The sequence below is a fragment of the Neovison vison genome, chromosome 11, assembly GCF_020171115.1.
Source record: "Neovison vison isolate M4711 chromosome 11, ASM_NN_V1, whole genome shotgun sequence".
NCBI classification, from domain to species: domain Eukaryota; kingdom Metazoa; phylum Chordata; class Mammalia; order Carnivora; family Mustelidae; genus Neogale; species Neogale vison.
This window is the reverse complement of record NC_058101.1, coordinates 28,162,445-28,189,480: the sequence shown is the minus strand read 5'-3', so window position 1 is coordinate 28,189,480 and position 27,036 is coordinate 28,162,445. Positions and strand designations below refer to the sequence as shown.

The window sequence follows — 27,036 nt, the reverse complement described above, 5'->3', positions numbered from 1 at the left end:
GGAGGAGGAGGAGGGAGAGCCTGCTGGGAGAAGCCCCGACTGGGGGGCCATGGGGGGACAGGTGAGGCTGCCGCCTGAAGAGCCCTGCCAAAAAGGTGAGTGTCTGTCCCCAGCCGAGGGACCTGGCCCCGGGGTGGTGATGAGACCGGGTGGGCGGTCCCGGGTACTTGGTTTACTCATTCAGGCTCTCGGCCAGTCAGTAGATATGTACTGGTGCGCGCAGTATGCCAGGCTCTGGGGAAGCCGGAGCTGGACGAGATAGACAGACCCGGCTCCCCCTCTGGTGCAGGAGGCAGTCCCATGTAAATTGCAGCGTGCTGGGCGTCGCGACGGGGAAAATCGGGGTGCCGGGGGGAAGACTCCTGCGTCTCGTCTGAGAAAGGCGCTTCCTCTGACTCAGACTCGCTCCCGGAGTCCGCGGTCCAAGTCACCCGGTGGGCAGAGGGGCGTGCCTCGGGACGGGGCGGGAGTCCGTGTTGCGCCCTGCGTGGGCTCCTCGAGGGTCAGACACTGAGCGAACTCAGGCGCGCTGGGCCTCGCGGGGAGGGCGCTGGACCCTCCCGGGCCGCCCACGTCTCTCCTCTGTCTTGGAGATGAAAACTTTCCCAACCCTGCTGGCCTCGCGTCTGACTCGCCGTGCAGTCACTTCTTGGCTACTTCAGGCGAGAGCCCAACAGAAGAGGAGGCGGGGAACTGGGCGCAGTCACTGGTAGGTTTGTCACTGTCCGCCAGGCTGTGGTTTCGGCCCCTAAGCGAATCGTGAAGAATCGCTGGGCCAGGCCGCTTGCCCTTTGCCAGGTGTTTGATCGCTGCCTGGCTTTCTAAAGCCACACACAGTGCAGAAGGCCCGTGTGAGCCAGGATCGAAGTAGGACGGGAATACTGGGAGCGTGCCCCTGACGGGAAGGGTGTGTCTCAACTGAAATGACAGTTTTCAACGTGTGAAGGCGAAGGCTGATTTCTAATTTACCTGGTAAGGACAGGAAGAGGGACGAGTGAGGGGCGTGGCAAGAATGCTTTTCCAAATTCGCTAACAACTTGAGGTTTCCTCTCCTCTTGTCTCCTCCAAATTATTCTATTATTATTATTATTATTATTTCTTTTCTATGACCCTGCAATTGCACTACTGGGTATTTACCCCAAAGATACAAATGTAGTGAAAAGAAGGGCCATCTGTACCCCAATGTTTACAGCAATGGCCACAGTTGCCAAATTGTGGAAAGAACCAAGATGCCCTTCAATGGACGAATGGATAAGGAAGATGTGGTCCATATTATTCTTTGATGCAGAGAGTTTACATTTTAGAAAAGGAGGCCTGGGGGAGTTGGAGGGAGTGTCAGTGAACTGGTCGAAACTATGCTAGCAAGAGAGAGAAGGAACACAAAGAGAAAATGCCTGAAAAACTCACAAATTACTGCAAAGATGAAATTTTGGAAGTTGTTACTAGAGTAGCTGGCTCTGAAATTATTTCCTAGATAGATTGCATGATCTTTGTCTAAATAATTCCTAAGCCAATAAGTCAGACTGTTAATAGTATATCCACCCTTATTTACCCAAGGGATCTGTAAGTAAGGAGGGTTTGTGAATTACACTTGCTTGTTTGAACTTTGATGTTTTTCCTGCTTTACTCATGCATTTAGTTCCAACAAGATGTATTCAAGCTCAGTGCTTAATTCCTGTGATTAATTATAATTAATTGTGTGGGGAAGACTTGAGAGAAATCCGAATCCTTATCAATAGTGGGAAGAGATTAGGCTTTGTCATCTGTCTTCTCAACTATACCTGAACGTCCTTGAGTCTTCATCCTAAACCAGGAATAATTTGTACAGTTTACAGTTGTCTGATTACATATGAAGCACACAGCTCAGAGCTTGACATAGAGTAACAGCTCAATTTTCATTCATACATTCATCCAAATAACAAGAGTCCATGTGTCAGGCACTGACATGGGTGATGCTATAGATGAATTTGCAGGACAGTCTGGTCCCAGACTCTAGTAAGCCTCCCATGTAGCTTACTGTGTAGAAGGCAGATAATATGCAACAAACAAATGAATAAAAGAGGACATTACAAGAGTGGTAAGTGTTATAGATAATGTATTGAGAAAGTTGAGGATGTTTAGATTGGGTACTGAGGGAAGGTCCCTTAGAGAAAGTTCTGTTTGAGCGGAGATCCAGATGACAAGAAGTTCATCATGAGATCTAAGGATAGAGCATTCCAGTTGGACTTCCATAAAGGAAAAGTTAACCTCATACTTCGTTTTTTACCTTAAAACCATAGATGCTTCAAAAAGACTTCCAATTCTAAATTTTCTTGTTTCTTTTTTCTAAGATTTTATTTATTTATTTGAGAGAGAGAGAGTGCAAGCGTGAGCAGGGGAAGGGGCTAAGGGAGAGGGTAGAGCAGACTCCCCACTGAGCCGGAAGGCTGCTGCAGGGCTCTATCCCAGGTCCCTGTGATCATGACCTGAGCCAAAGGCAGACGCTTAATTGACTGAGCCATCCAGGCAGCCCAAACTCAAAATTTTCTAAAAAAAAAAAAAAAATTAACACACATGGAGGGTGTTTTTCATTTAGGTGTTTGATACTATGTCACATATTCCACAGATCTGTTTGAGTCCAAGAGCCAATAGAGGCTTCTTAATTTGCAAATATGACACCATGAAAATACAGTGCAAGAGATATACCCAACTGCACGAAGACTCTGTCCCCAGGACTATGTGGGGCTGTGAGGGGAACAAAGGACAGAAAAACTAGGCTGTAAAGAGGACAAACCATATATCCCAGTGAATCTGCTTGAGAATTCTGACCTGATTTGGCAGCAAAGAGAATAAGCTGGAGATGGAGAGGGATCCAGTGGTTTTCAAAGCTTTCTTTGACCATGTGAACCACTTTTCCAGGGAGCAGCCAGCTAGCAGAGCGGAAAATGACATAGATGGGTTTTGGGACTGATTCATCCTGGCATGATGTTGAAAGGAAGAAATTAAGGAAAGGCGTTCTTTGAGAACTGACTGTATCTCTCTTGTACTGATTAGGGTATGTCCTGTATTCGTGTATATAATTTTAAATTGTCAAAATGGGTTCTCATAAAAATGTATCAGTTTATCTTTATACATCATTAAATTCTGTGTTTTATTGGGTAGTCATTTTTTCCTTTTTGCAGATTAGAAACCAAGGCCCAAAGAATTGTATAATTGAACATCGAATAATGTTTCCTAATTAGTGATCAAACTAGGCACAAAATTATTTGGGCCTTTGTTTTTCTGTAGGTGCCCATACCCATTTTCTGGCTTTCTTGGATGCAGTACTACTCATTTTAATGATTCTGAGATTTTTACTTTTAAGAACACCTATGTCTGAAACATTTCTCAGAATTCCACCAAGTGAACACAACTTTCATTATCAGGAAAAACTTCATTTTTTGTGTAATGTATAGCTGCTTTTCTTACTGCACTAAAGAAAAATGTCCTCCAGATTTTTGCAGGTTGATTTTCCATCTTTCTATAGATGTCCTAAATGCTGAAATTCAAAAGTACTCAAAGCTAGTTAAAATTCTCCACTAAAGGTTATTCAGAAAATAATATGCTGGAGTGCCTGGGTGGCTTAGTCAGTTAAGCGTCTGCCTTTGGCTCAGGTCAAGGTCCCAGGGTCCTGGGATCAAGCCCGGCTTTGGGCTCCCTCGTAGGAGGAAGCCTGCTTCTCTCCCTCCCACTCCCCCTGCTTGTGTTCCCTCTCTTTGTGTCTCTGTCTGTTATATAAATAAATAAATAATCTTTTAAAAAAAGAAAACAATATGTAAAAAATAGTTTAGTCTAATATTTAATACATAATTGCTTTTATTTTTTAAGTTTTTATTTTAATTCCAGTTAGTTAACATACAATGTAATACCAGTTTCAGGTATACAATATAGTGATTCAACACTTCCATATATCACCCAGTGCTCCTTAATCCCCATCCTCTATCAGCCATGCCACGCCCCCCTCTGGTAACCATCTCTAACTGATGGTTAGAGAACATGATTTGTTCTCTATAGTTAAGAGTCTGTTTCTTCTTCTTTTTTTTTTTTTTAAGATTTTTAAAATTTATTTGAGAGAGTGAGAGAGCATGAGCAGGGGTGGGGAGGAGAGGGAGAAACAGACCCCCTTCCGAGCGAGAAGCCCCACACAAGAGTCTCCATCCCAGGACCCTGAGATCATGACCTGAGCTGAAGGCATGCTTAACCTATTGAGCCACCCAGGCACCCCAAGAATCTGTTTCTTGATTTATCACTCTTCCTCTTTTATCCTCTCTTGCTTGTTTGTTTTGTTTCCTAAATTCTACATATGAGTAAAATCTTATCGTATTTGTCTTTCTGTAACTGACTGACTTTGCTTAGCATTATACTCTTCTAGAACCATCCATGTCATTGCAAATGGCCAGATTTCATTCTCTCTTACTGCTGAATAATAGCCCATTGTATATATATATGCCACATCTTCCTTATCCACTCATCAGTTGATGGGTACTTGGGTTGCTTCCATAATTAGGCTATTGTAAATAATGCTGCTATAAACGTAGGGGGATTTTTATATTCTAGTTTATAAGGTAGTTCTATTTTTAATATTTTGAGGAACCTCCATAGCGTATTCCACAATGGCTGCACCAGTTTGCATTCCCACTAGCAATGCAAGAGGGTTCCCTTTTTTCCACCTCCTTGCCAGCAACTGTTATTAATTTTAGCCATTCTGACAAGTGCATCATCTCCTTGTAGTTTTTATTTATGTTTCCTTGATGGTAAGTGATAATGAACATCTTTTCATGTGTGGCTTCATGATCTGTATGTCTTCTTTGAAGAAAGGTCTGTTCCTGTCTTCTTCCTGTTTTTTAATTGGATTATTTGTTTTGGGGGTATTGATTGGGAGTCTGATAAGTTCTTACCTATTTTATCTTTAACAGTTTGGTAACTTTAGTGATGTACACATTGTAAAGTGTGAAAAGAGCAGCAGTTTATGTAGGAAATCTAGTGGTCAGTAGTCCTAGAGTCCTTGGCTTCTAAACATGCTGATAGTGGTTAGATCTTGCTTAATTTTTTTTAAGATTTATTTATTAGTTTGAGAGTGAGAGAGAGAAAGAGAGAAGGTGCACAAAGAGAGAGAGAGAGAAAGTAGGGGGAGGGGCAAAGGGAGTGGGAGAGAGAGAATCCTCAAACATATTCCCTGTGAGTGTGAAATCTGACGTAGGGCTTGATACCAGGACCCTGAGATCCTGGCCTGAGTCAAAATCAAGAGTTGGTTGCTTCACTGACTGAGCCACACAGGCACCCCTTAATTTTTTTTTAATTGGTAATGTCTTCTCAATTTTACTTTGATTAATTGAAATAATGATCTTCTTACCCAGCCTTAATGGAGTTTATATGTAAATCTATTACTATGATTTGATTTCCATACTTACTCACAATCATTACTCATCCTTATTCTGTGCCAAATTTTCTCTAAATTATTTCTCATCCCTATTCTGCTCCCTTGTTCCTGTTTGATAGTTTTCTCACTTAAATTGTTAGCTCCATAAGAACAAAGACCTGTTCACCTGTCCTTTTGGTCACTGTCTTTTTTTTTTTTTTTTAAGAATTTATTTATTTATTTGACGGAGATCCCAAGTAGGTGGAGAGGCAGGCAGAGAGGAGGAAGCAGGTTCCCTGCTGAGCAGAGAGCCCAATGTGGGGCTCGATCCGAGGACCCTGGGATCATGACCTGAGCCGAAGGCAGAGGCTTTAAGCCACTGAGCCACCCAGGAGCCCCCTGTTGGTCACTGTCTTACCCATACTTAGAACAGGGCCTGGTACTCAGGAAATGCCCAGTAAGAATTTGCAAAGTCTTGAATAAATGAATACCTAATGCAGTGCCTTGCATGATAGGTTTTCAACAACTAGTTTGTTCAGAAGAAATAGATATATGGATGTACAGTGTTGTTATATAGTCATAACGAAGCTGTGAGAAGAGGTTGGTTTCATCAGCAACATTAAATAATGATGATATGGTGATATGATGGAAAGAGACTGGGAAGTTCCTTTGTTTTTCTTTTTTAAAGATTTTATATATTTATTTGACAGAGATCACAAGTAGGCAGAGAGCAGGCAGAGAGAGAAGAAGGGAAGCAGGCTCCCCACTGAGCAGAGATTCTGATGTGGGGCTTGATCCCAGGACCCTGAGATCATGACCTGAGCCAAAGGCAGTGGCTTAACCCACTGAGCCACCCAGGCGCCCCAGAAAGTAACATTTTAAAGTGAGACTCAATGAAGAGGAGTTAGCTCTGCTTGCAACTACCAAGGCTAATTAGCAAGTTACAAAGCTTTGAGGTGACCAGGAATTTAGACTATGAGAGAGGATGAAAGAGTAAAAGAAAGAAAGAGAGAGAGAGAAAGGAAGAAAGGAAGAAAAGAAAGAAAGAAAAAAGGAAAGAAAAAGAAAGAAAACCAAAAACAAAACAGTTGTAGAGAATATGGTTAGAAAGATAACTGGAGGCAGGATTCTGGAGGCTCTTGTAGACTGTGGTGGAGATTTTAGATTTTTCCTAAATGAGAAAGGAAGCCACTGTAGAATTTTAGAGGGAGAAATGACAAGATTGGACCTACTAATCTAAAGACTCATTTCCCCTGATCTTAGCCCCTCAATCTCATCTCAGGCCGGGTCCCTTCAACCACACTAGCCAGCCTCAAGCATATTCCTGCCACAGGGCTTTTGCATTTACACATAGCAGAGAGGTTTGTCCACTTAATTAAAGAAAAAAAATTCCTTTTTGATACTTCCCTGTTTTCCAAGGCACTCAACATATTATGTAGTTATTAATTTACTTGTTTATTTATTTTTGCCCCTCACTAGAATTGACACGAGGGCAGGAATTCCACTTTATTTACCATTGTATCCCCAGCTTCTAGAAAATGCCAGCCAGACAGTAGATACTTTTGTGGAGTCAGTGAGTGAAACAACTCACTAGTTTTATTTCAAGGAATGAGTGAGAGAGAGAGAGAGACGCAATATGATGTCAGAGGTGAGCAAGCTTCAGAACATGTAAAACTTAAGGAGTTCAGGATTAGGAGTTGAGGTTTTATTGCCATTGCAGTGAACGCTCATGGGGAGAGGAGAGGAAAGTTAAGCAGGGGAGTGACAGAATCTAATTGACACTGGCTGATATTTAGAGAGTACATTGCAGGGGACATAAAGAAATTTATTCATATTTTTTTCTATGATAACAGAAATAGGCAGGTGTATCAGTCAGCTATTGCTATGTAACACACAGCCTAAAACTCAGTGGCTGAAAACAATAATGTATTCTTGCCTCTGCCTCTGAAGGTCAGCTGATGGTTGATTGATCTAGCCTGGGTTCACCTGGGTGTCTCTGCCTCAGGGTCCGTGGCCACCTAGGTTTTTCTCCTTCATGTGGGAAGAGCTTGGCTCTGCTCCCTGTGTGTGTTTCCATTCTGGGGCTCAGGCTGCTTAGGGACACTCTATTCCTGACCAATACAGAGGTGGGAGAGAGTAAACCAAAGCGCGTAGGTGCATTTGAAGCCTGTCCTCATATTCCCCCTGCTGCCCTCCCACTGGCCACCAGCTCACCTGCAGCTTGACATCAGAAGAAAAATATTCTGCCCACATCAGGAGGGGTAAGGGACTAACTATTTGCTGAATAATAAGCCAAACTAACATGTAACATAGATGGTGAGATAATGATTTCCTCAAACTGGAAATACCTGGTAGTGATTTAAAATTCAGTTTGGTTGTTTTTTTTTTTAAGATTCATTTATTTATTTATTTGACATACAGAGATCACAAGTAGGCAGAGAGGCAGGCAGAGAGAGAGAGGGGAAAGCAGGTCTCCTGCTGAGCAGGGAGCCCGATGCAGGGCTCGACCCCAGAACCCTGGGATCATGACCCGAGCAGAAGGCAGAGGCCCCAACCCACTGAGCCACCCAGGTGCCCCTAAAATTGTTTTTTTTAAAAGATTTTATCCATTTATTTGACAGAGAGATCACAAGTAGACAGAGAGGCAGGCAGAGAGAGAGAGGGAAGCAGGCTTTTTGCTGAGCAGAGAGCCCGATGCGGGACTCGATCCCAGGACCCTGAGATCATGACCTGAGCCGAAGGCAGCGGCTTAACCCACTGAGCCACCCAGGCGCCCTAAAATTCAGTTTTATGTTATCATTGACTCCTTAGGAAAGAGCTTTTCTATTGTATATAATTAACTGAATAATTTAAAGTATTATTCTCTATCTATAGGCAAATTGTACTTGAAAAATTATTCAAAGCATTTCAGCTTTGTATAAACATTAATAACAACTTTTAACTGCATTTACTTGTACTTTATGTTTTTACTTTTCTGAAATAAAAAGAATACTGACCTGGGAATTGGGTTGCTCCTTGGCTGTAATTCTGACAATTACATGGCTTTGGCCAGTCACTTAATATCTTGGCATCAGTTTCTTTGAAACGTCTTTCGATTACAAGTGCCCAGGAGCTTAAAGCTGGTGTAGCAGCAACATTTGTGAGCCACTGGGATTATAAGTAAATTACTCTGGGAACAAAGATCATGTATGATCAAATCACAGAATTACAAAAGGCATCTTCAGAATCACTGAGTAAAATTCCCTTATTTTAGAGATGAGGAAACTGAAACCAAGAGTAAATATTGAACTTGTCCATGACTAGAGATAGAAACAGAGCACAAGGTGAGGAAAGGCACACAATCCATAGTCAATTTGACTTTGAAATCTTTAGTTTGTGTGTGTGTAAGTGACTTTCACACTTGTGCATGAAAGATACATATTAAGTTCAACCATACAGAACTGCTATTTTTATGGGGTCAAAATTGTCAAATTATCATGAATTAGATATATTTCAACATAATTAAGAACTTTAGCAGTACTATTTGCGAGAATAAAAACATCGTACGTGACTCAAATGTCCACCAACTGTAAAACAGAAAAATTAATTGTGAGGTAAACATGCAGTGGAATTCTGTAGGACAGTGGGCAAAACCAAGTCCTACAGCCACAGGCAGGTGTCAACACTAACAAATCTCAAAAACAAGCAAGTCCCCAAAGAATGCGTACTGTATGATTTACATTTTATAAGATGCAGAAGCAAAACTAAATAATTTGTTATTTAAATAAACAGTCATATAAGGGAAATCTTTTTTTTTTTTTCCCCAAAAAAGTGATCTTACACAGTAAGTCAGGATAGTTGTCTCTTCGGAAAGGCAATGTTTATTCCTTAAATTAGGTGGTTGACACATTGGTGTGTATTGAATATTTCTTTATAACTGATACATATTTTCTAAATATTAATTACACAATGTTTAGAAAACATAATAATACCAAAGAAATAATACATGCTCCCTGCTGGCGGGAGTATAAATTAGGACCGTCAGTTTGGAGGGCTATTATAGTGTCTATTAAAATAAAACATAATGAATGTAATTAATTTTCTCTATGTTGAGCAAAGTTTAAACTCCCTGGATAATTACTTTGCTTACTAGAATCTCAAGAAGCCAACTGAGATAGCTCTAGATTCCTCTGAAATACTCCAGACTCCCTACCCACACCTTCTACTTCGCCTCTACTCCACCATCCTCAACCCCCTCCACGTCCTCTGCCCCCTGCCCCCCCGCAACCCACCCTTCACTCCCTGACTCCCTCTTTCAGTCACATCTGCTGTAGGCCCTCTCCTCAACAGGCACCCAACATAAAACAATTTAAGGTCTAAGGTCAGAAGCTAGACAGGAGTTTTATTATTTTTCCTGCCATAAAATTTACAGCATTAAAAGCTACTGCTCACAATGAGAACTTACAAAATGCAACAAAGATTATTTGCTTTTGCTTATAACCCTCTGCTCCCACATCCCCTGAAATGCTGGAAACATTTTGCTATGCCAACAGCTTAGAAGGAATATTGTTTCACTGGAATGAGACCTGCCTACTCTGTTTTCAGAGATGAAGTTTTGGAGTGGTTATGTTAATTACATAGTAAGTAACACTAATGCAGCCTTGGAATTCACTGGAAAGTCCAGTCAGATATTTTCTCAGGAATTAGTGTAATGGAAATTCTTACTGTGAAAATCACTTTCCATTCTTGGAGTTTTAAATGAGATGAACAGTGACTGAAACAAGATTGCTAAGGGTTGGCTTGTTTGAAAATGAGCAATTCTGGGCGCTTGGGTAGCTCAGTGGGATCGAGCCCTGCATTGGGTTCTCTGCTTGGTGGGGAGCCTGCTTCCCTCTCTCTGCCTGCCTCTCTGCCTACTTGTGATCTCTCTGTCAAATAAATATACTCTTTTAAAATGATTTTTAAAAATTTTTTAAAAAGGGAAATCTTTAAAAAAGAAAATGAGCAATTCTTAAAACAACCTGCCTGAAAATTCCTCAATGTTATAAAATATTCCTGAAGTCGCATAATTCTCCTTGGAATATTTAGAAGTTTTGACTTAGAATTTATTCTGTTTCTTTAAAACAAAGTTGATTCATTTTCAACTTATGGAAATAGGTGAAATAATAATCACGAAAAGTTTCAATGCAATTATTTTACCTTTTCAGGGACCTGAACTTTATCATTGTTTCTTAACTTTGTTTTTCTGTTTTGTTTTTGGGTTTTATTTTGGGGTTTTTTTGTGTTTGTTGTTGTTGTTGTTTGCTTGTTTCTTAACTTTGTAAGTGGGAAATTCAGATAACCACATAATGTTATGCATGGAAGCATAGATCCAGTTACCAGAGTTTTGTTCTGAAGACATCATTTGGTCAAACTGTCCTTTGTTGTTCATAGGACTTCTTAAGATTTTTGAGATGTAAAACTAATTTTTTCATTGAATTCTAAAATTGTAGTTGATTCATTTTTCTTTGCCCTTTTTTGTTTAGAATAAATCAGAAGGGGAAAATACACTTCTTTAAAGAAAAAAATGAAATTTAAAAAAAAGAAAAAAATGAAACTAATGTAACATTGTATGTTAACTGTACTTGAATTAAAATGAAATAATGGGGCACCTGGGTGGCACAGTCAGTTGAGCAGGCAACAGTTGGTTTTTGCTCAGGTCATGATGTCAGGGTGGTGAGACTGAGCCCTGCATTGGTCTCCACCCTTACTTAGCACAGAGTCTGCTTGAGATTCTTTCTCCCTCTTCCTCTGCCCCTCCTGTTCTCTCTTTCTCCCTGTAAAATAAATAAATAAATCTTTTAAAAAAATACAATAAATAAAATAAAAGGAAACGAACTATTGAGACTTTATCAAGATAAAAAGCTTTTGCACAGCAAAGGAAACAGTTGATAAAACCAAATGATAACCTATAAGAATGGGAAAAGGTATTTGCAAATGCCTTATCAGATGATATACAGAGTACCCAAGGTCTATAAAGACTTTATCAAATGCAATACCCAAAAAACAAATAATCCAATCAAGAAATGGGCAGAAGACATGAACAGAAATTTCTCCAAAGGAGACATACAAATGGCCAACAGGCGCATGAAAAAATGCCCCACATCATTTGGCAACAGGGAAATACAAATCAAAACCACAATGTGATACCACCGCACACCCATCAGAATAGCTAAAATTAACAAGTCAGGAAACAACAGATGTTGGTGAGGATGTGGAGAAAGGGGTCCCTCTTACACTGTTGGTGGGAATGCAAGCTGGTGCAGCCACTCCAGAAAACAGTATGGAGGTTCCTCAAAAAGTTGAAAGTAGAGCTGCCCTATGACCAGCAATTGCACACATACTTAGCTTACTTGGGTATTTATCCAAAGGATATAAATATAAACCCAAATGTTTATAGCAGCAATGTCCACAATAGCTAAACTATCAGAAGACCCCAAATGTCCATCAACAGATGAATGGATGAAGAAATGGATAAAGAAATTCACAATGGAATTTTACTGAGCCATCCAAAAAAAATGGAAATCTCACCATTTGCAACAATATGGTTAGAGCTAGAGGTATTTATGCTAAGTGAAGTAAGTCAAACAGAGAAAGACAATTATATGATTTGACTCATACGTGGCAGTTAAGAAACAAAACAAAGGATCATAGGGGAAGGGAGGGAAAAATAAAGTCAGACAAAATCAGAGAGGGAGACAAACCATAAAGAGACTCTTAACTCTAGGGAACAAACTGAGGGTTACTGGAGGGGAGGTGGGTGGGGGGAGGGGGTAACTGGGGGATGGACATTAAGGAGGGCGCGTGATGGAATGAGCACTGGGTGTTATATGCAGCTGATGAATCACTGAACTCTACCTCTGAAACTAATAATACATTTCTATGTTACTTAAATGAATTTCAATAAAGTAAAATTTTTTAAAAATAAAAGGAAAAGAAAAGTTGAGAAAAGGGTCAGAAAATCTTGTCACGGTATCACCTTGCCGGCAGTTAGCTTTTCAAGTGGAGCACAGATATAAAAGTTCCTTATATTGTCTACAGTGGGTTCATTTTGTGTTGTAGTGTTTAGCTTGAAAATTCTAAGACCTTTAAAATAATGGGTCTGGTTCAGTAGATGTATATGTTTGTTTGAGTCCTTTTCTAAGAAAAGCATACTGGTGTTTAATTCATTTTTTTTTTTTTTTACTAGATTTTATTTAGGAGAAGGTAGATGAGTAGACCTGAAAAATCATTCTTTGCAGGGAAAGTGGTACACAAAACTAAACCCACTTTTAAACAATTTTCGGAAATGCCCCATCACCCCACCAAGCGGGTTAGCAAAATTGCCTATAAGATGCGGACAGATGAATTGCTGTGCCTGTCCCCACACTCAGGCATCACCAACACTGCTTTCCAGGAGTCATGCTAGTCAGGTGGAGGGTGGAGGTGGTCTAGGGGGCCATGTTGAATGGCGAGCGCCTACCGCGTGCCAACAGCTACTCTCTTGTCTTGTTACTCTCCCAGGTGCTGTTTGCTGCAACAAAGGGCCAGCAAGTATTGCTGGAGTCTCCAGTTTATAAGAGGAAATCAGACTTTAGGTGACAGCTCTCATTTGTAAATGAACAGGTGTGTGGCCCTCCCACTGGGAAAGTTCTTCCACCCAGTTTAAAAAAAAAAAAAAAAAAACCACTCTCAGGAACTGTCCACTTGGGTTTCTCTTCCTTGGAGAAAAGCAGTAATTATTCATGTATCTCCCTTTGGTGTTTGTTGACATTTCCTTCTGTCCTTTCTTTCAGGCTATGTGCTGTCTCTGCTGTGCCCAAACTCCTCCCAGGCCTGGTGTGAGATCACAAACGTGTCGCAGCCTCTGGCTTTTCCTGGCCTCTACAGGGACCTGAATGCCAGCATAAGCCCCTTCAGCAGTTCTGCAAAAGTTGAAAACAAATACAGTCTGTACGTGGGCCTGGTGCTGGCGGTCAGTTCCAGTATTTTTATCGGCTCCAGCTTCATCCTGAAAAAGAAGGGCCTCTTGCAGCTGGCCAAGAAGGGCGTTACCAGAGCTGGTGAGAATCGGAGGCAACTAGCCCGTTCAAGTTTCTGCAGCAGCTGCGGAAATAATTCCTGTTCTAAGACCGTAGCGCTACAGTAGTGATATTTTACTGTCTCTGTCTTAGCCCCTGTCTCTGTTCTTAGCAGATCTCCCCCTACAGTTTCCGGGGTTGAACCAGGTTGTGTCCCCTTGAGGGTGAAACTGAAGGTCTTGTTCCCAGAGGTTGAGTCCTCCTATCAAAGCTTTTGTGTGCAATTTCAGTGTTCAAGTTCAGATGTAGATGTAGCTTCCCTGCTTAAGACATGTCAGTGGCTTTTCTTTGCACTCAGAATAAAACCCAATACCCTTCCCCAGTCTCTGACCTCCTGCGTAAAATGGTCCTTGCTACCTCTCTACCTGTATCTTCTGCCACTCTTCCTGTCACCTACTTCTGTCTGCTTCCTGGAACAGACCAAGTTCTTTGTCCCTTCAACGCCTTTTCCCTTCACCTGGAACGTTCTTCTCCCTGGCCTTCCTTCTGGCTGACTCATCCTTCAGAATTCAGCTTAAGGATCATCACCTTGGCTGGTCTTCCTCTCTGGGGAGGTGTCCCCCACCCCCACCTCCATTACTGTCTATCATGGCACGAAGGGTGTCCTTCCTGGTACCTGAAACAATCTGTCATTGTAGGTTTATTGCTTATTTACTCATTTATTGGTAGCAGAACCACAAGAGTAGGAACCTTCCCTAGGATAGTGTTTGGGACCCAATAAATATTTGTTAAATCAATAAATGCATAGCCATAGAATTAAGTTGCTATTTATAGTGATGCTTTACATGCTGAGTAACAGCTTAACTACCCTTCCTTAACCATAAATCTCCATTCATTTTTTCTCTTTTTTGCCATTTTATTGATATGTAGTGGAGATACAAACACTTCACATATTTAGTATATACAATTTGATGAGTTTGGACATAGGAATATACCTGTGATACCACCACCATAACCAAGACAATAAACATATATATTACCTCCCAAAGTTTCTTTATGTCCCTTTTCCTTCTTTTGTTCTTTTTGGGTTTTTTTTGGCCAGCAGAATATGTAACATGTCTACCCTTCTGTGTTTTGTTTTGTTTTGTTTTTCTCTTTCAGACATTTCTTTTTATTTACAATTTGTGTTCAAGGAAAATCAATTCTATAATATGAGAAGTTACTATGAGTCAAAGCATAAATACACAAACACAATATACAATCCAAAATAGATGCATAGCATTCAGGTGTGAAATAAAACAGAATGTTCATTCACACACTGCAACTTGACATCTGTTGGATATTGTTGTTTCAGCGCAGGTTCATAAAGATGGGGGGAGAAATGACTTTGGTTATCAAGACTACTATGGCCATATTAGATATTGGAACATCTAAGCATCCATGCAAACAAGTCCTTACAGTGTTCATTTTTAAAAAGCTTTGTGTGCATTGAGGCAGAAAACATCCAAGATTAATTAAGAGATGATTTCTTTTTTTTTTTTCAAGATTTTTTATTTATTTATTTGACAGATAGAGATCACAAGTAGGCAGAGAGGCAGGCAGAGAGACAGGAGGGGAAGCAGGTTCTCCGCTGAGCAGAGAACCCCATGTAGGGCTCGATCCCAGGACCCTGAGATCATGACCTGAGCCAAAGGCAGAAGCTTTAACCCACCGAGCCACCCAGGTGCCCCAATTAAGAGATGATTTCTTAAAATGTAGCTTAAGAAGTATGGGCACAGGGGCACCCGGGGGCTCAGCTGGTTAAGCTTTCTGCTCAGGTCATGATCTCGGAGTCCTGAGATGGAGCCACTCATTGGGGCGCCCTGCTCATCGGGAAGCCTGCTTCTCCCTCTGCCTCTCCCCCTGTTTGTGCTCTCTCTCTCTCTTTCTCTGTCAAAAAAATAAAATCTTTAAAAAAGTAATAAAATAAAATAAATAAAAGTGGCATTTCAATCCTCTGGGGAAAGGATTGATTATTCAATCAAAAGTGTTAAGACAATTGGCAAAAATTAGGAAAAAATGTAAGAGTTCTACCTCATACCATTCAGGAATTTAAAATGAAATGATTTTCTCAAGAAACCTACAAGGTCTTTCTAAGAATGTAGATAAAGGGAAGAATCTATTCTGTATAAAGGAAGAGACTATCTGGATTGATTTTTAAAAAAGAAATAGAAAGAAAGATAGAAAAATGAAAGAAAGAAAAAGAAAGAAACAAAGAAAGGAAGAAAGAAAGAAAAAGAAAAGAAAAGAAGGAATCCTACACTGCAACACCTTAACTAAAACTAAAAACCAAATGACATAGAGGGCCAGGGGTGGAAGGAGTATTTCCAAAATAGATGACAGACAAAGGATATTAAGATCCACAATATATAAAGAATGACCATAGTTGATAAGAAAAAGATTAGTAGCTTAAGATAAAATAGGCAGATACGTAAACAAGAAACTCACAAAATAAGAAATGCAAGTGTCCAATAAACATATAATATATAAGTAAATGTTATATCACTAGGACCAAAAGAGATACCATCATATAGCAAGGAGTGCCTGGGTTGTTGTCTACTATGTATCTTATCTTTCTCTCATTCTTTCTTTCTCTTTCTCTCTCTCTCTCTCTTTTTTTTTTTTTGGTGGGTGGTGGAGGGAAGGGCAGGAACAGAGTGGGAGAGAGAGAGAGAATCTGAAATAAGTGTCACGTCCAGCACAGAGCTGATCATGACTCCGAGATCATGACCATAGCAGAAATCGAGAGTCAGATGCTTGGATGCTTAACCAGCCGAGCCACACAGGTGCCCTTGTTGCCTACCATCTTAACAAGGTTTTGTATTTTCTTTAAAAGGCCCTGCATTGGTAAGGGACTTAGGAAAATAAATAGCCCTCCCAAACATTGCTGGAGGCATTATCAAAGGGTACAAACTTTCCTAAGAGCAATTCCGTAAAGCTTAAAAATGTCAATGGCTTAAAACCTAATAATTCCACTTCTGGAAATGTATCTTAAGTGAACAAGGATGCCACCTATAGTTACATACCAGGATATTTATTTAAGGGTTTTATATAATGAGAATAAAAGTAGAAACTCAGTATGTGTATATGTATAGCTGCACTCCGGTTAAGTAAATAATGATATGCCAGATTTTGAAATAATACTCAACCACTAATTAAGGACATGAGGAAGTATTTATGGTATATTAAGTTTTAAAAGACATTATGAAATTATTTTATAATATTCCAATTTAATCATGTGCATTGTAAGAAGAAAATCCTAAATCAATTACTTGGCAAGATAATCTTCACAGCTAATACACCCTGTTTCATTTAATTATAACAAAATCAGAGAGGTCAAATACATAGGATTGAGTATACTAAAATTGGTGAGAAAATCCCATTTTCTATAGCAAACGTAACTGTGACTTTAGGTCACAGATTACAGTAAAGAAAAGAATACTGTTAGAATACCTTAGGAAAGCTTTTTACCCTTTCCAGTAGACTAGAAACTCAATTTTATGATGCCAAGGTAGAGAGTAAGGAGAGTCTAGCTGACTAGTGTTTGTTACCCTCTGACTGACTATCCAAAATGTCAAAAGCTCTTCTGTCAACCACCTTCTTCCCTTTAAGGTCCTCATTAGGTACTGAGAGAATTTACAGCTTATGGTTTTCTGTCTTCAATTTTAACTGTAGCTGAAACAAAGAATTTAGGATTTAGAATATTCTGTGTCCACACCTCTGGTGGACATCCATACAGTAAACCTAATGATTAAACAAAATTTTCTTGCAAATGAAAAAACTACAGAAATCAAAAGTGATGTAATCGAAAGCTGTCCAGGATCTTTAAAAAATGACCAAGTTGGGGCGCCTGGGTGGCCCAGTGGGCTAAAGCCTCTGCCTTCAGCTCAGGTCATGATCCTGGGGTCCTGGGATCAAGCCCCGCATCGGGTTCTCTGCTCAGCGGGGACCCTGCTTCTCTCTCTCTCTCTCTCTCTCTCTCTCTGCCTGCCTCTCTGCCTACTTGTGATCTCTGTCTGCCAAATAAATAAATAAAATCTTTTTTAAAAAAATGACCAAGTAAATAAGCTGAAGACTAGCTATCCTGAGTTGGCCTTAAGGTGGGGTCTCAATGGTGTGTCTCTTGATGGGTGGGGACCCCCAAATGTGGGGCAACAATAGGGTGGAAGCCACTGGTGTGGGAGATGAAAAATTCACCTGAGGCAGAACAAAGGAGACAGAAGTTGATTGAATACACCTCAAGAAAGGGAGTGATGGGCAGAACCGCAGAGGAGAGGCTGTCTGGGGCGAGGTAATGGGTGGGGGCTGTTTTTATAGGGGGAAGATAAGGAGATATGGGAATGTATGGAATTCTCCCTTTTTTGGTTAACTGTGCTTAGTCTTAAGTAGCCCAGTAGTCAGGTAGGGCCCGTGGGTATCTTGAGGTGGGTCTCCCAAGGGGCCTTTTCTGCATTCCATTGCTCAAGGCTGTTTGCCTGGGCTTGACCTTTGAGTCTTGCCTTTTCCAACCATATCCCATTACCTCTCCTCGTAGTCAGCTCTTGAAACCTTCTTCTTCCAGTTAAGAACTTAATTTTAATTTTTTTTTTAAAGATTTTATTTATTTATTTGAGACAGAGAGAGACAGTGAGAGAGAGCATGAGCGAGGAGAAGGTCAGAGAGCGAAGCAGACTCCCCATGGAGCTGGGAGCCTGATGTGGGACTCGATCCTGGGACTCCAGGATCACGCCCTGAGCCGAAGGCAGTCGTCCAACCAACTGCGCCACCCAGGCGTCCCAAGAACTTAATTTTAATTTTTATTATGCTCCTAGGGCAAGGTGGACACTCTTACCTCAAGGAATGGCTCTGGTGGGCCGGATTACTGTCAAGTAAGTCCTTTACTGCTCAGAAGAGTGTTTGCTTGTAAGATGATCAATAAATTACACGGAATTGTTCAACATTGATTACTTTATCTTCCTGGTAAGAATGGAATTCAAGTCTAGAAATTTTCGTGTGGGTATCCTATATTGTCTTATATGTAAAATAAGTCCTAGGTTTTTAGAATTAATTATTCCTCTTCTCTCCCTCCACCTCCATGTTCTCAATACTGTCCTGGAATGCCAGGGCGGGGAAGTTAACATTTGAAATATTATATTTTCATCACAAACTTCTCCTTAGGTTATATTTTATTCCCTAGAGCAACTGAGGAAAATGCTTTCTTCCCACATTTCCCTGCTTCTAATTGAAACCTGTGACTGTCCTAGCTGCATGTTTTCTGAGGAATGGGTTCATTTTACTGGTCAGGACCAAAATGTGGGTAGACTTAAGTCCCCTCTGGCTGCTTAGCACTGAACAAGTGAGGAGAAGATGAAGCTTGTGGACACTGCCCTTCTCCCAGACTTGCCCTGAGGACACCGAGACTGTTGGATGGAAAGCACAGTATAGATGCTCATGTGATGTGCAGAGAAGGCAGTATTATCTCTCATGGGCACTTCTGCAGATTTCTCTCTCCTCCCCTAAATCCTCCAAAGATTCTTGAATCCCAACCCAAAACTACCAAAGGTGGGACCTCATAAACTGTCATTTCCCACTGCCTGCCAACCACCTTCCTCTGCAGCAAGAAGCCTGCAGACTTCCATTGATTTTCCCATAACACGTGACACACGTCAGACTTGTGCGATCCTCTTCTGCCAAAGAATTGGGAAAGAACCTTCTCTAATATTAGAACTTTCTCTAATATTAGAATCTCCAAAGATGATAAATAAGAATTATTTAAATTTAAACGTGTATAGATAGCCCTTTTTTAGTGGTTAAGGTGTTTTCTGATTCCTTACTTCATCGGAATAAAAATTGACAGGGACTGAACTGAGAAGATTCCAGATAGATACTTTGGATGATTTTTTTCTCCTTTTCTCTCTCTCCTTTTTGTGTCTCCCCCCCGCCCCCGCCTGCACAATAGGATGAAGATATAAGGAGAAGGTTATGTGGCTACATTTACAGTTTTATTCTCATCAGGTACAAAGTTGCTAGTATTGAAGAGAAAAAAGCAGAAGTCTACAACATTAGAGATTTTTATCTAGTGACAAACATACAGCACTTCAATCACGAAATTAATGTTTTCCTGGAAAGCTGTCTATAGAGATAAAAATACAAATATTATCAAGTGTTCAAGAAAGCTTCATATTTGAAGAAAACTGCCATGGCTCTTCTTAGAAGAGCAGTCTCCCAGTTGCTCTGTTCTGGAAGTTTCTATCTGTGTTACAATATTTCCCTAAACCTGAGTACTCCTGAAGATTTGGCTGGGAGAGAAGGGAAGGCTGGGAGCGTAGCAACCAGAGGGGAAAAGGAAAAGTCTTCTGGTTCTTTTATCTGTTCCAGAAGCTCTCTCTACAATGTAAGTGTTTTCTTGACGTAATTTGCCCTCATGAAGTACTACATTCCGTGGACAGCTGTTCAGTTGTAACCCTTAAGAATAATTTGGCCCTCAGATGAGAACCTGTCCTTGGAGTTTCCCTGACTCAAGAGGTCATCTCACTAGAAGTGTGGAGTTTCTCAGATAAGAGAGAAAAGGCAGGAGCCCATCCCTGTGATTGTAAAGCCCTTCGGACCTCCTCAAGCTTCTAAGATATTGTAAAGGTGCTTTGGGGCCATCTTCAATTCAGAGATGCCTAGCTCCTTGGGCCTGTGGTAGGCATTTCTGGCTATCTTCTGCCAGCCCAGTAGACCTCCGCAGAGCATTCTAATTTGCCACAGGTTTCTTTGTTAATGTGCTTAACAGTAAGTATGCTTGAGCACCTAGAATAATTCTTTGCTTAGGCCAAAACTACCTCTCATTAGATTTTTGTCAAAGTGACCAACTATGTTTTTGTTAGTGACATAACTAAAATCTCTACTGGAAGTCATTTAAAGTGTGTAATCATCTGACCCCAGTTTTTGCATTGATTGAGTTCATATCACCAGGTAATTACAGGGTATCTGCATCCCTTAAGACCAATCCTTCCCCACCCTCCATAGGAAAACATCAAATTGTTCCTTTTAGCTAGATCTGTCAGTATCTCTGGGATGGAAGTCTACCTACCACTTTGCATGCATTATTGCTTTTTCTCTTCTGGCGAATAAGTCCGTCTCTCACATCACCCCTGTGGCTTGCTTTCCAGTGGGAGCCGGCGAAGCGGCGAATTTTGCAGCCTACGCTTTTGCACCTGCCACCTTGGTCACCCCACTGGGTGCTCTGAGTGTTCTTATAAGGTATGTGAGAAATGAACTTGGCTTCTTTTTTTTTTTTTTAAGATTTTATTGATTTATTTGTCAGAGAGAGAGAGCACAAGCAGGGGGAGCAGCAGGCAGAGGAAGAAGGAGAAGCAGGCTCCCTGCTGAACAGGGAGCCTGATGCGAGACTCAGTCCCAGGACCCCAGGATCATGACCCGAGCCAAAGGCAGACGCTTAACCAACTGAGCCACCCAGGTGTCCCTGAGCTTGGCTTCTGTAGAGATGTCAGTACCATGATGAATATAAACCACAAGAAATACATCGTTAAACATATCTTAAATTATCATACAACTCATGTGGGAAGACACAGGAAAGCGCATGAGCGTGGGAATAATTTGTGGTGTTATTTAGAAAACCTATGAGGGTGGGCCTGGTTTCCCGCTAACCTAAAGTAATCCTGTGTTATGTTTGTGTTTATTCAAAGAAGACTTGCAGGTTTTTTTTTTCCCTCTCTCTCTCACCTAAAAACATTGCCACAGCCTGTTCAGTCCTTTGTGTTGTCATAGTGTTTAATGACCATGGTGGTCATTGGTCATGGTGGAGGACTTTTAAAAGCATAGTGTTTGGGTTAAAGGTCAACTCTCACTTAAAGTCTTCCCTTGTTTGCCAGAGAGTTGTGTTTGGAGACCTTTTAGTTTCTTTTTCTTTTTCTTTTTTTTTTAAAGATTTTATTTATTCATTTGACAGACAGAAATCACAAGTAGTCAGAGAGGCAGGCAGAGAGAGAGGAGGAAACAGGCTCCCCGCTGAGCAGAGAGCCCGATGTGGGGCTCGATCCCAGGACCCTGAGATCATGACCTGAGCCGAAGGCAGAGGCCCAACCCGCTGAGCCACCCAGGCACCCCCGACCTTTTAGTTTCTTTTGGTAATGGAAACGGGAATAATTTTCATGTTTGTAGAACAGGAGATCTCATTTTTCTGAGCTGTCATTACTATGATCCCAAATGATCATGTTCAGTGGATGCAGGAAATTTTATACCTAAGCAACTCTATTATTTATTGTATTTTATCTCCATTCAGTATCCACGTTGGGTGGAAAACCTATAACTAGGCCAACCCACTTCTTTTCACGTTCTTTGTAGGACTGTTGAGAGAAGTAAATGGGTCAGTACACATAGAACTCTAGAACACTGTCTACGCATGGGACCGTAACTCTTAGTAGTAGCAGTGTTTTGGCGGAGGCTGCTGTCCGCACTGACTCTAAGAAGGTGTCAGGTGCTGGACCACAGTCTCAGGTGCATCTTGGTACAGATAATAATGGTACTCCCATGTGGGAGTGCCAGGGCATCAAGAGAAGGAGGCCAGAATGCAGAAGCCCCAGCAGACGTATTTTGAGGAACAGCAGGATGGCATAGTCTGGTGTCCATGGTGGTACCAACAGAACTTCCTGAGGCCATGGCAACCAAAGTAGTGGGGACTGTTGAGTAAGTGAAAGTATCAGGGCAGTAGCAGCTGGTAAGAAAACACTTCAGTATTTTGACAACCCATGTGGTTATACTTGTGTGTCCTTGCTACATATCAGCCCTGAGCAGGTGATTCTTCTTTAGACATGGATCTTTCTTGAAGCTTCTATAAGCACACATAATCTCAATGAATCTTGCCAGTAAGATGTAAAAGATCTTCCATTTTGTTTGGCTTTGCGGGAGAAGATGGGAAAATAAAATTAATTGGGTGAGACTTACCTCTCTTGGGAAGATGACATGGTTCAGAATGTCTTTGAAAACCCTTTTGATATAAAAGCAAGCAGATTTGATTGACCATTTCTGAGTCTTAAAACTAATCAGGTGTTTCAGTGTTCTGTAGTGTATTCAGCTCAGTTGATTGGCAACTGGGATAGAGGGGTGGGTACCACAGTGGGACTTGTGAGCTGCTACGGAATCCAGTGTTAACTGAATGAGAGTGACTTTTTTTTCTTCTCCCAACAGCGCAATCTTGTCTTCCTACTTTTTAAATGAGCACTTGAACATTCATGGGAAAATAGGCTGCATATTAAGTATATTGGGGTCAACTGTGATGGTTATCCATGCCCCACAAGAAGAAGAAGTCACTTCTTTGCATGAAATGGAAATGAAATTGAGAGACCCAGGTCTGTGATTCAACCAAAAAAACACTCATATTCTGTTCCACTTTCTCTTCTCATCAAATGAATTTGTAATAATACTGTAAAAGGCTCCCTTCAAGCTTCCTTGTGGGTTGGGTGATACAGTGAGATTTAATTTGACTGTATTACAAGTCTTTGGTAAAGGTGACACAATGTACTGGTCCAGGCTTGCTCTCTACACAGTGAAAGGAGATGGGAATAGGAGGGGAAAAAGGCATATACTCTAACCCCAACTTTGGCCACTTTCTCCCTCTGAAAATAAAAAGTCTATCAGACGATACCTGCCATACCTCATAGTGTTGTTATCTGTGCAATTCAAATGATATGTTTGTGAAGGTCCATTGTAAAATGTCCAGAGCCATGAAGTAAAACGTTGTTTCGTTTCTGTTATTTTAAGTTAATCTCACTTCTCTTTTGGAAACACCTATCCTCCTAAACTCATGGCTAACATGATTTTGCAAAAGATAGCATTTTCTGAAGTCTAATTCTTTTTTCTTCCAAACAGGATTTATTTCCTTTGCTGTGATCATAACGGTGATCTCATTGGTGCTGATTTTGATCGTGGCTCCCAAGAAGGGACAGACAAATATATTGATCTACATTTCAATCTGTTCATTGATTGGAGCGTTTTCAGTGTCTTCTGTCAAGGGTCTGGGAATCGCCATTAAGGAACTATTGGAATGGAAGCCAGTTTACAAGCATCCCCTGGTCTTCATTTTGCTGGCTGTACTTGTGCTCTCGGTGACGACACAGATTAACTATCTCAACAAGGCCCTGGACACCTTTAATACATCTCTTGTGACTCCCATTTATTATGTATTCTTCACGTCCATGGTAGTAACTTGCTCCGCCATCTTATTCCAAGAATGGTACGGCATGAAAGCTAGAGATATCATTGGGACGCTGAGTGGGTTCTTTACCATTATCAATGGTATCTTCCTTCTAAACGCTTTTAAGCACACTGACATTACCTGGAGTGACCTGACATCCACTACTCAGAAAGAAGTCCTCTCTCTGAATGGCAGTGAAGACAAGTATGTCCTACTAGAGAACACAGAATGTTCAACCCCAGGATTCAACGATGACATTACCTTGTTTAGCAGGACTGATGATCAAAGTCTCTAGCAACCTTGAACTTTAACTAATATAAGACACCTGAGGAGGATAGGAAATGTCTGATTTTTTTGAAGAACTATTAGGAAAGCTGGCATTTTTAAAGTTCTAACTAATAATCTAGATGTGAGACCAAAAAAAAAAAGGAGGCCTTCCTTTTTGGTCACCAAATTTGAAAGTCAAGATTTGGATCCTCCCCCCAGAAGACTTCTACTGTTTTTAATTTCTACAAACTTGAAATATTCTCTAAGCACAAAAGAAGTTAGGGTTGCATGAGTTTCCAAGTAATCTCTTCTGGTCACAATATATTTGTCTCTGCCAAGTGGCTCTTCATTTCTTTGGCTGTTATTCTTAGTAATTCATAGATAAACTTAACTATGTGCTGATTAGCAAAGTATCAATCATCATTCTCTGATGAGTCATAGTTTCAAATTATTAAACCTGAGAAGTGAGATTACTGATGCTCTCCCCACCCCCAACTTCTATAACTTCCTTCTTTCTAATCTAGATGCTAAAGAGTGGAATGTTAAAAGAAAAAATAGGCCTGCCTTGGAAATTTGCTCCCTGGTGGGCTAGAATGCAAAAGACACACAGCCCACGAAGGACTTATCAATTGTAATTTATTGCCATATTAGAAAAATGTATTACCCATTCAACAGGGGAGAATGGAGAAGGGAGAGAAATACCTAAATGAAACATGGTGCTTTTTCTTTTTCATAAAAACAAGTGCAAATGGTTAGAGTCAAGGCTTCTTTTAACTCAAAACTGAACAATGTAAGACAACATTGAGTTTCTGGAGAATTCCAAGTGATTTCAGCTTTGGAGTTCCTTATATTCACTTTGTCCCTTTTTCTGTTATCCCAAAGATCAAAGAGACTTTTATAAAAGTAACTGATATATTACTTTAGGATTATATGGTACACCTCAGTTTTTCTCAAATATCTAATCTGCAAAGGGTAAGTTTTCCACAGACTGTTTGGAAACAATTGGAAAAATCTTTTCAAAAACTTGAATGAGTTATCATTAATTGTTCTCTCAAATTTGACACTTTCACCCTTATTAAGGAAATTATAGTCACTAACCTTTTTAAAAACATACATATCCTACCACTATAAGTGGTAGATTTTTCTTTTTCTGTTGAATTTCATCCTGACCATATTTTCTGTACATTTTATTGAGAAGTGTTTTGGGAGAATAGGAAGGGGAGTGAAATTCCCAGAAAACAAAATATTGAGAACTTGGGGACTAGTACAGGAAAATACCTTTTGGTTATTAACAGTTCTATGCAATTTTCCTATCTCCAAGTATACAGTAGGAATAACATTTTTGGTGGGCTTTCATGTCTATGGACAAATATCACTCACTGATTTCATGAGAAAATTACCTACTTCCAGACTAAACTTATATCTGTCAAAGCAAAAATCCTAACCAAAAGGTTACAAGATTAACACAAAGAAAACAAAAACAAAAAACAAAAACCTTCAGGTTGATTCAGTTTTTCTGTTCCAACATTAGAAGTTATTTTATTTGTTTGTTTGTAATCTAGCTCAAGTCCGTCCTGGGCAATAATAGTAAATTCTCCTATTGAGAATTTTATTCCACTGATTTTAGCATTTCCCAGTTCAGTTGGGCTCTCATTGATGTTCCCAGGGATATCCTGAGGTGACGTTAAAGTTGGAAAGGACTGTCAATGTCTCTTCAGCGTAGGTCAATGTTGAGTGCACCCTCAGTGGGTTCTTATTTTTGAAAATTAATAATCCATGGGAGATACATGTGTTGATACCTCAGGTCAAGTATATGTTTACTCTGTTGGTTGTTGTTTCACTTTCTCTGTATATCAGATACATAAGCTATGAGCACAAGTTTGTAGGAGAAGTATTTTCTGAAAAGGAAGCGTTAAAAATGGTAGAAATTCTTTTAAAGATTTTTTTTCCTATTGAAAAACTCTACTGGTTTCTCCAGGACATGTTCTTAGTGAGGAAATTAAGGTCATCCAACCTGAGGTTGTGCTGGTTCTCCACTCTAGTGAAAGTCAACGTCACCTGTTACAAAACTTCGCCCTTGGTGTATTGCACCCAGGCTAACGGCTCATGGAACACAAGAACTCGTGTGTATCCTGGATTGGAAAATGAACTGGTGCTGACATACATGTCCAGGAGAAAGGCTGAGAAAGATTTAACAAGTTGAAACATGTTGGAGAAAAAATTAAATATTTTTAAAACTAAAAATTCCTGGTGGGTATATGCATGGAAAAACCAAAATGTCATTGTAAATCTAAAACCAACAATAATTTTTCCCAAACAGGAAGATGTTGTCTAAGAAGGAATGAAATGCTGGATCCCTGTGTTCAGACTGACTATGTTAGTCTTACCTGGTAGTTTCATGTATGTATATATTAAAACATATATTTTTATTTCACTAGGTTTCTTAAGATTTATTAGCTGAATATCATGGGTCATTAGGGATGTCAAGGCTGTCTTCACACAACCAGATTGAAGGTTTTCCCAAATTCTATGAATATAATAGTTTCATCTTACTTTTGACATCGTTTTATTCTTAGGTCAATGCTTAAGAACTTTGTTTTTAGTTCAGATTGCATCCAGTGTTCATAAAACTCTTTAGATTCAGCAGATGAAATTAACACCTTTGTTTTAAGACTACAAAATGAAATACACGGAAAACACCCCACCTCAGGCCTGATGTAGGAGGCATTTAACAGAATTTAGTTCTCTTTGAAATGACATTTTCTTACAGTCTTTTTACTAGACGGTTAAGAACCATTAGTTTCCAATTTTCATACATTCTTTGTCTTTTCTTGAGTTGTGTCACAGTAGCTTGTTTTAAATAATCCAAGTGGAAATGAATTATAATTATCTCAACACCAAAATGAATCCAAAAAAATATTTTTTCTTAAAGCCCATAAATCTGAACTAAATGCAATCTTCACATTCTAACAAAACTTTATGGAAAAGTAATTTGTATAAATATCTATGAAATGTTCTAAATATTTTAAATAAACTCTATAGTTATGAAATTTTTTATTTTTCAAATGTTTATATGTACTGTTCATTTTAGAAAGTTTATGAATTTTAATGTTTCTGTATATTTTACATTTGCAATAAAATGTGGTTTAATCATG

General features: G+C 40.1%; 1 protein-coding gene across 1 annotated transcript; it reads left to right on the top strand.

Moving 5' to 3' along the window:
- On the top strand, nucleotides 1-27,036 carry NIPAL1 (NIPA like domain containing 1). Its single transcript, XM_044226078.1, has 6 exons — nucleotides 1-95; nucleotides 13,171-13,437; nucleotides 18,246-18,302; nucleotides 20,571-20,661; nucleotides 22,609-22,769; nucleotides 23,290-27,036. The coding sequence occupies exons 1-6, from the start codon at nucleotides 50-52 to the stop codon at nucleotides 23,907-23,909; spliced, it is 1,242 nt and encodes a 413-aa protein (XP_044082013.1). The 5' UTR covers nucleotides 1-49; the 3' UTR covers nucleotides 23,910-27,036.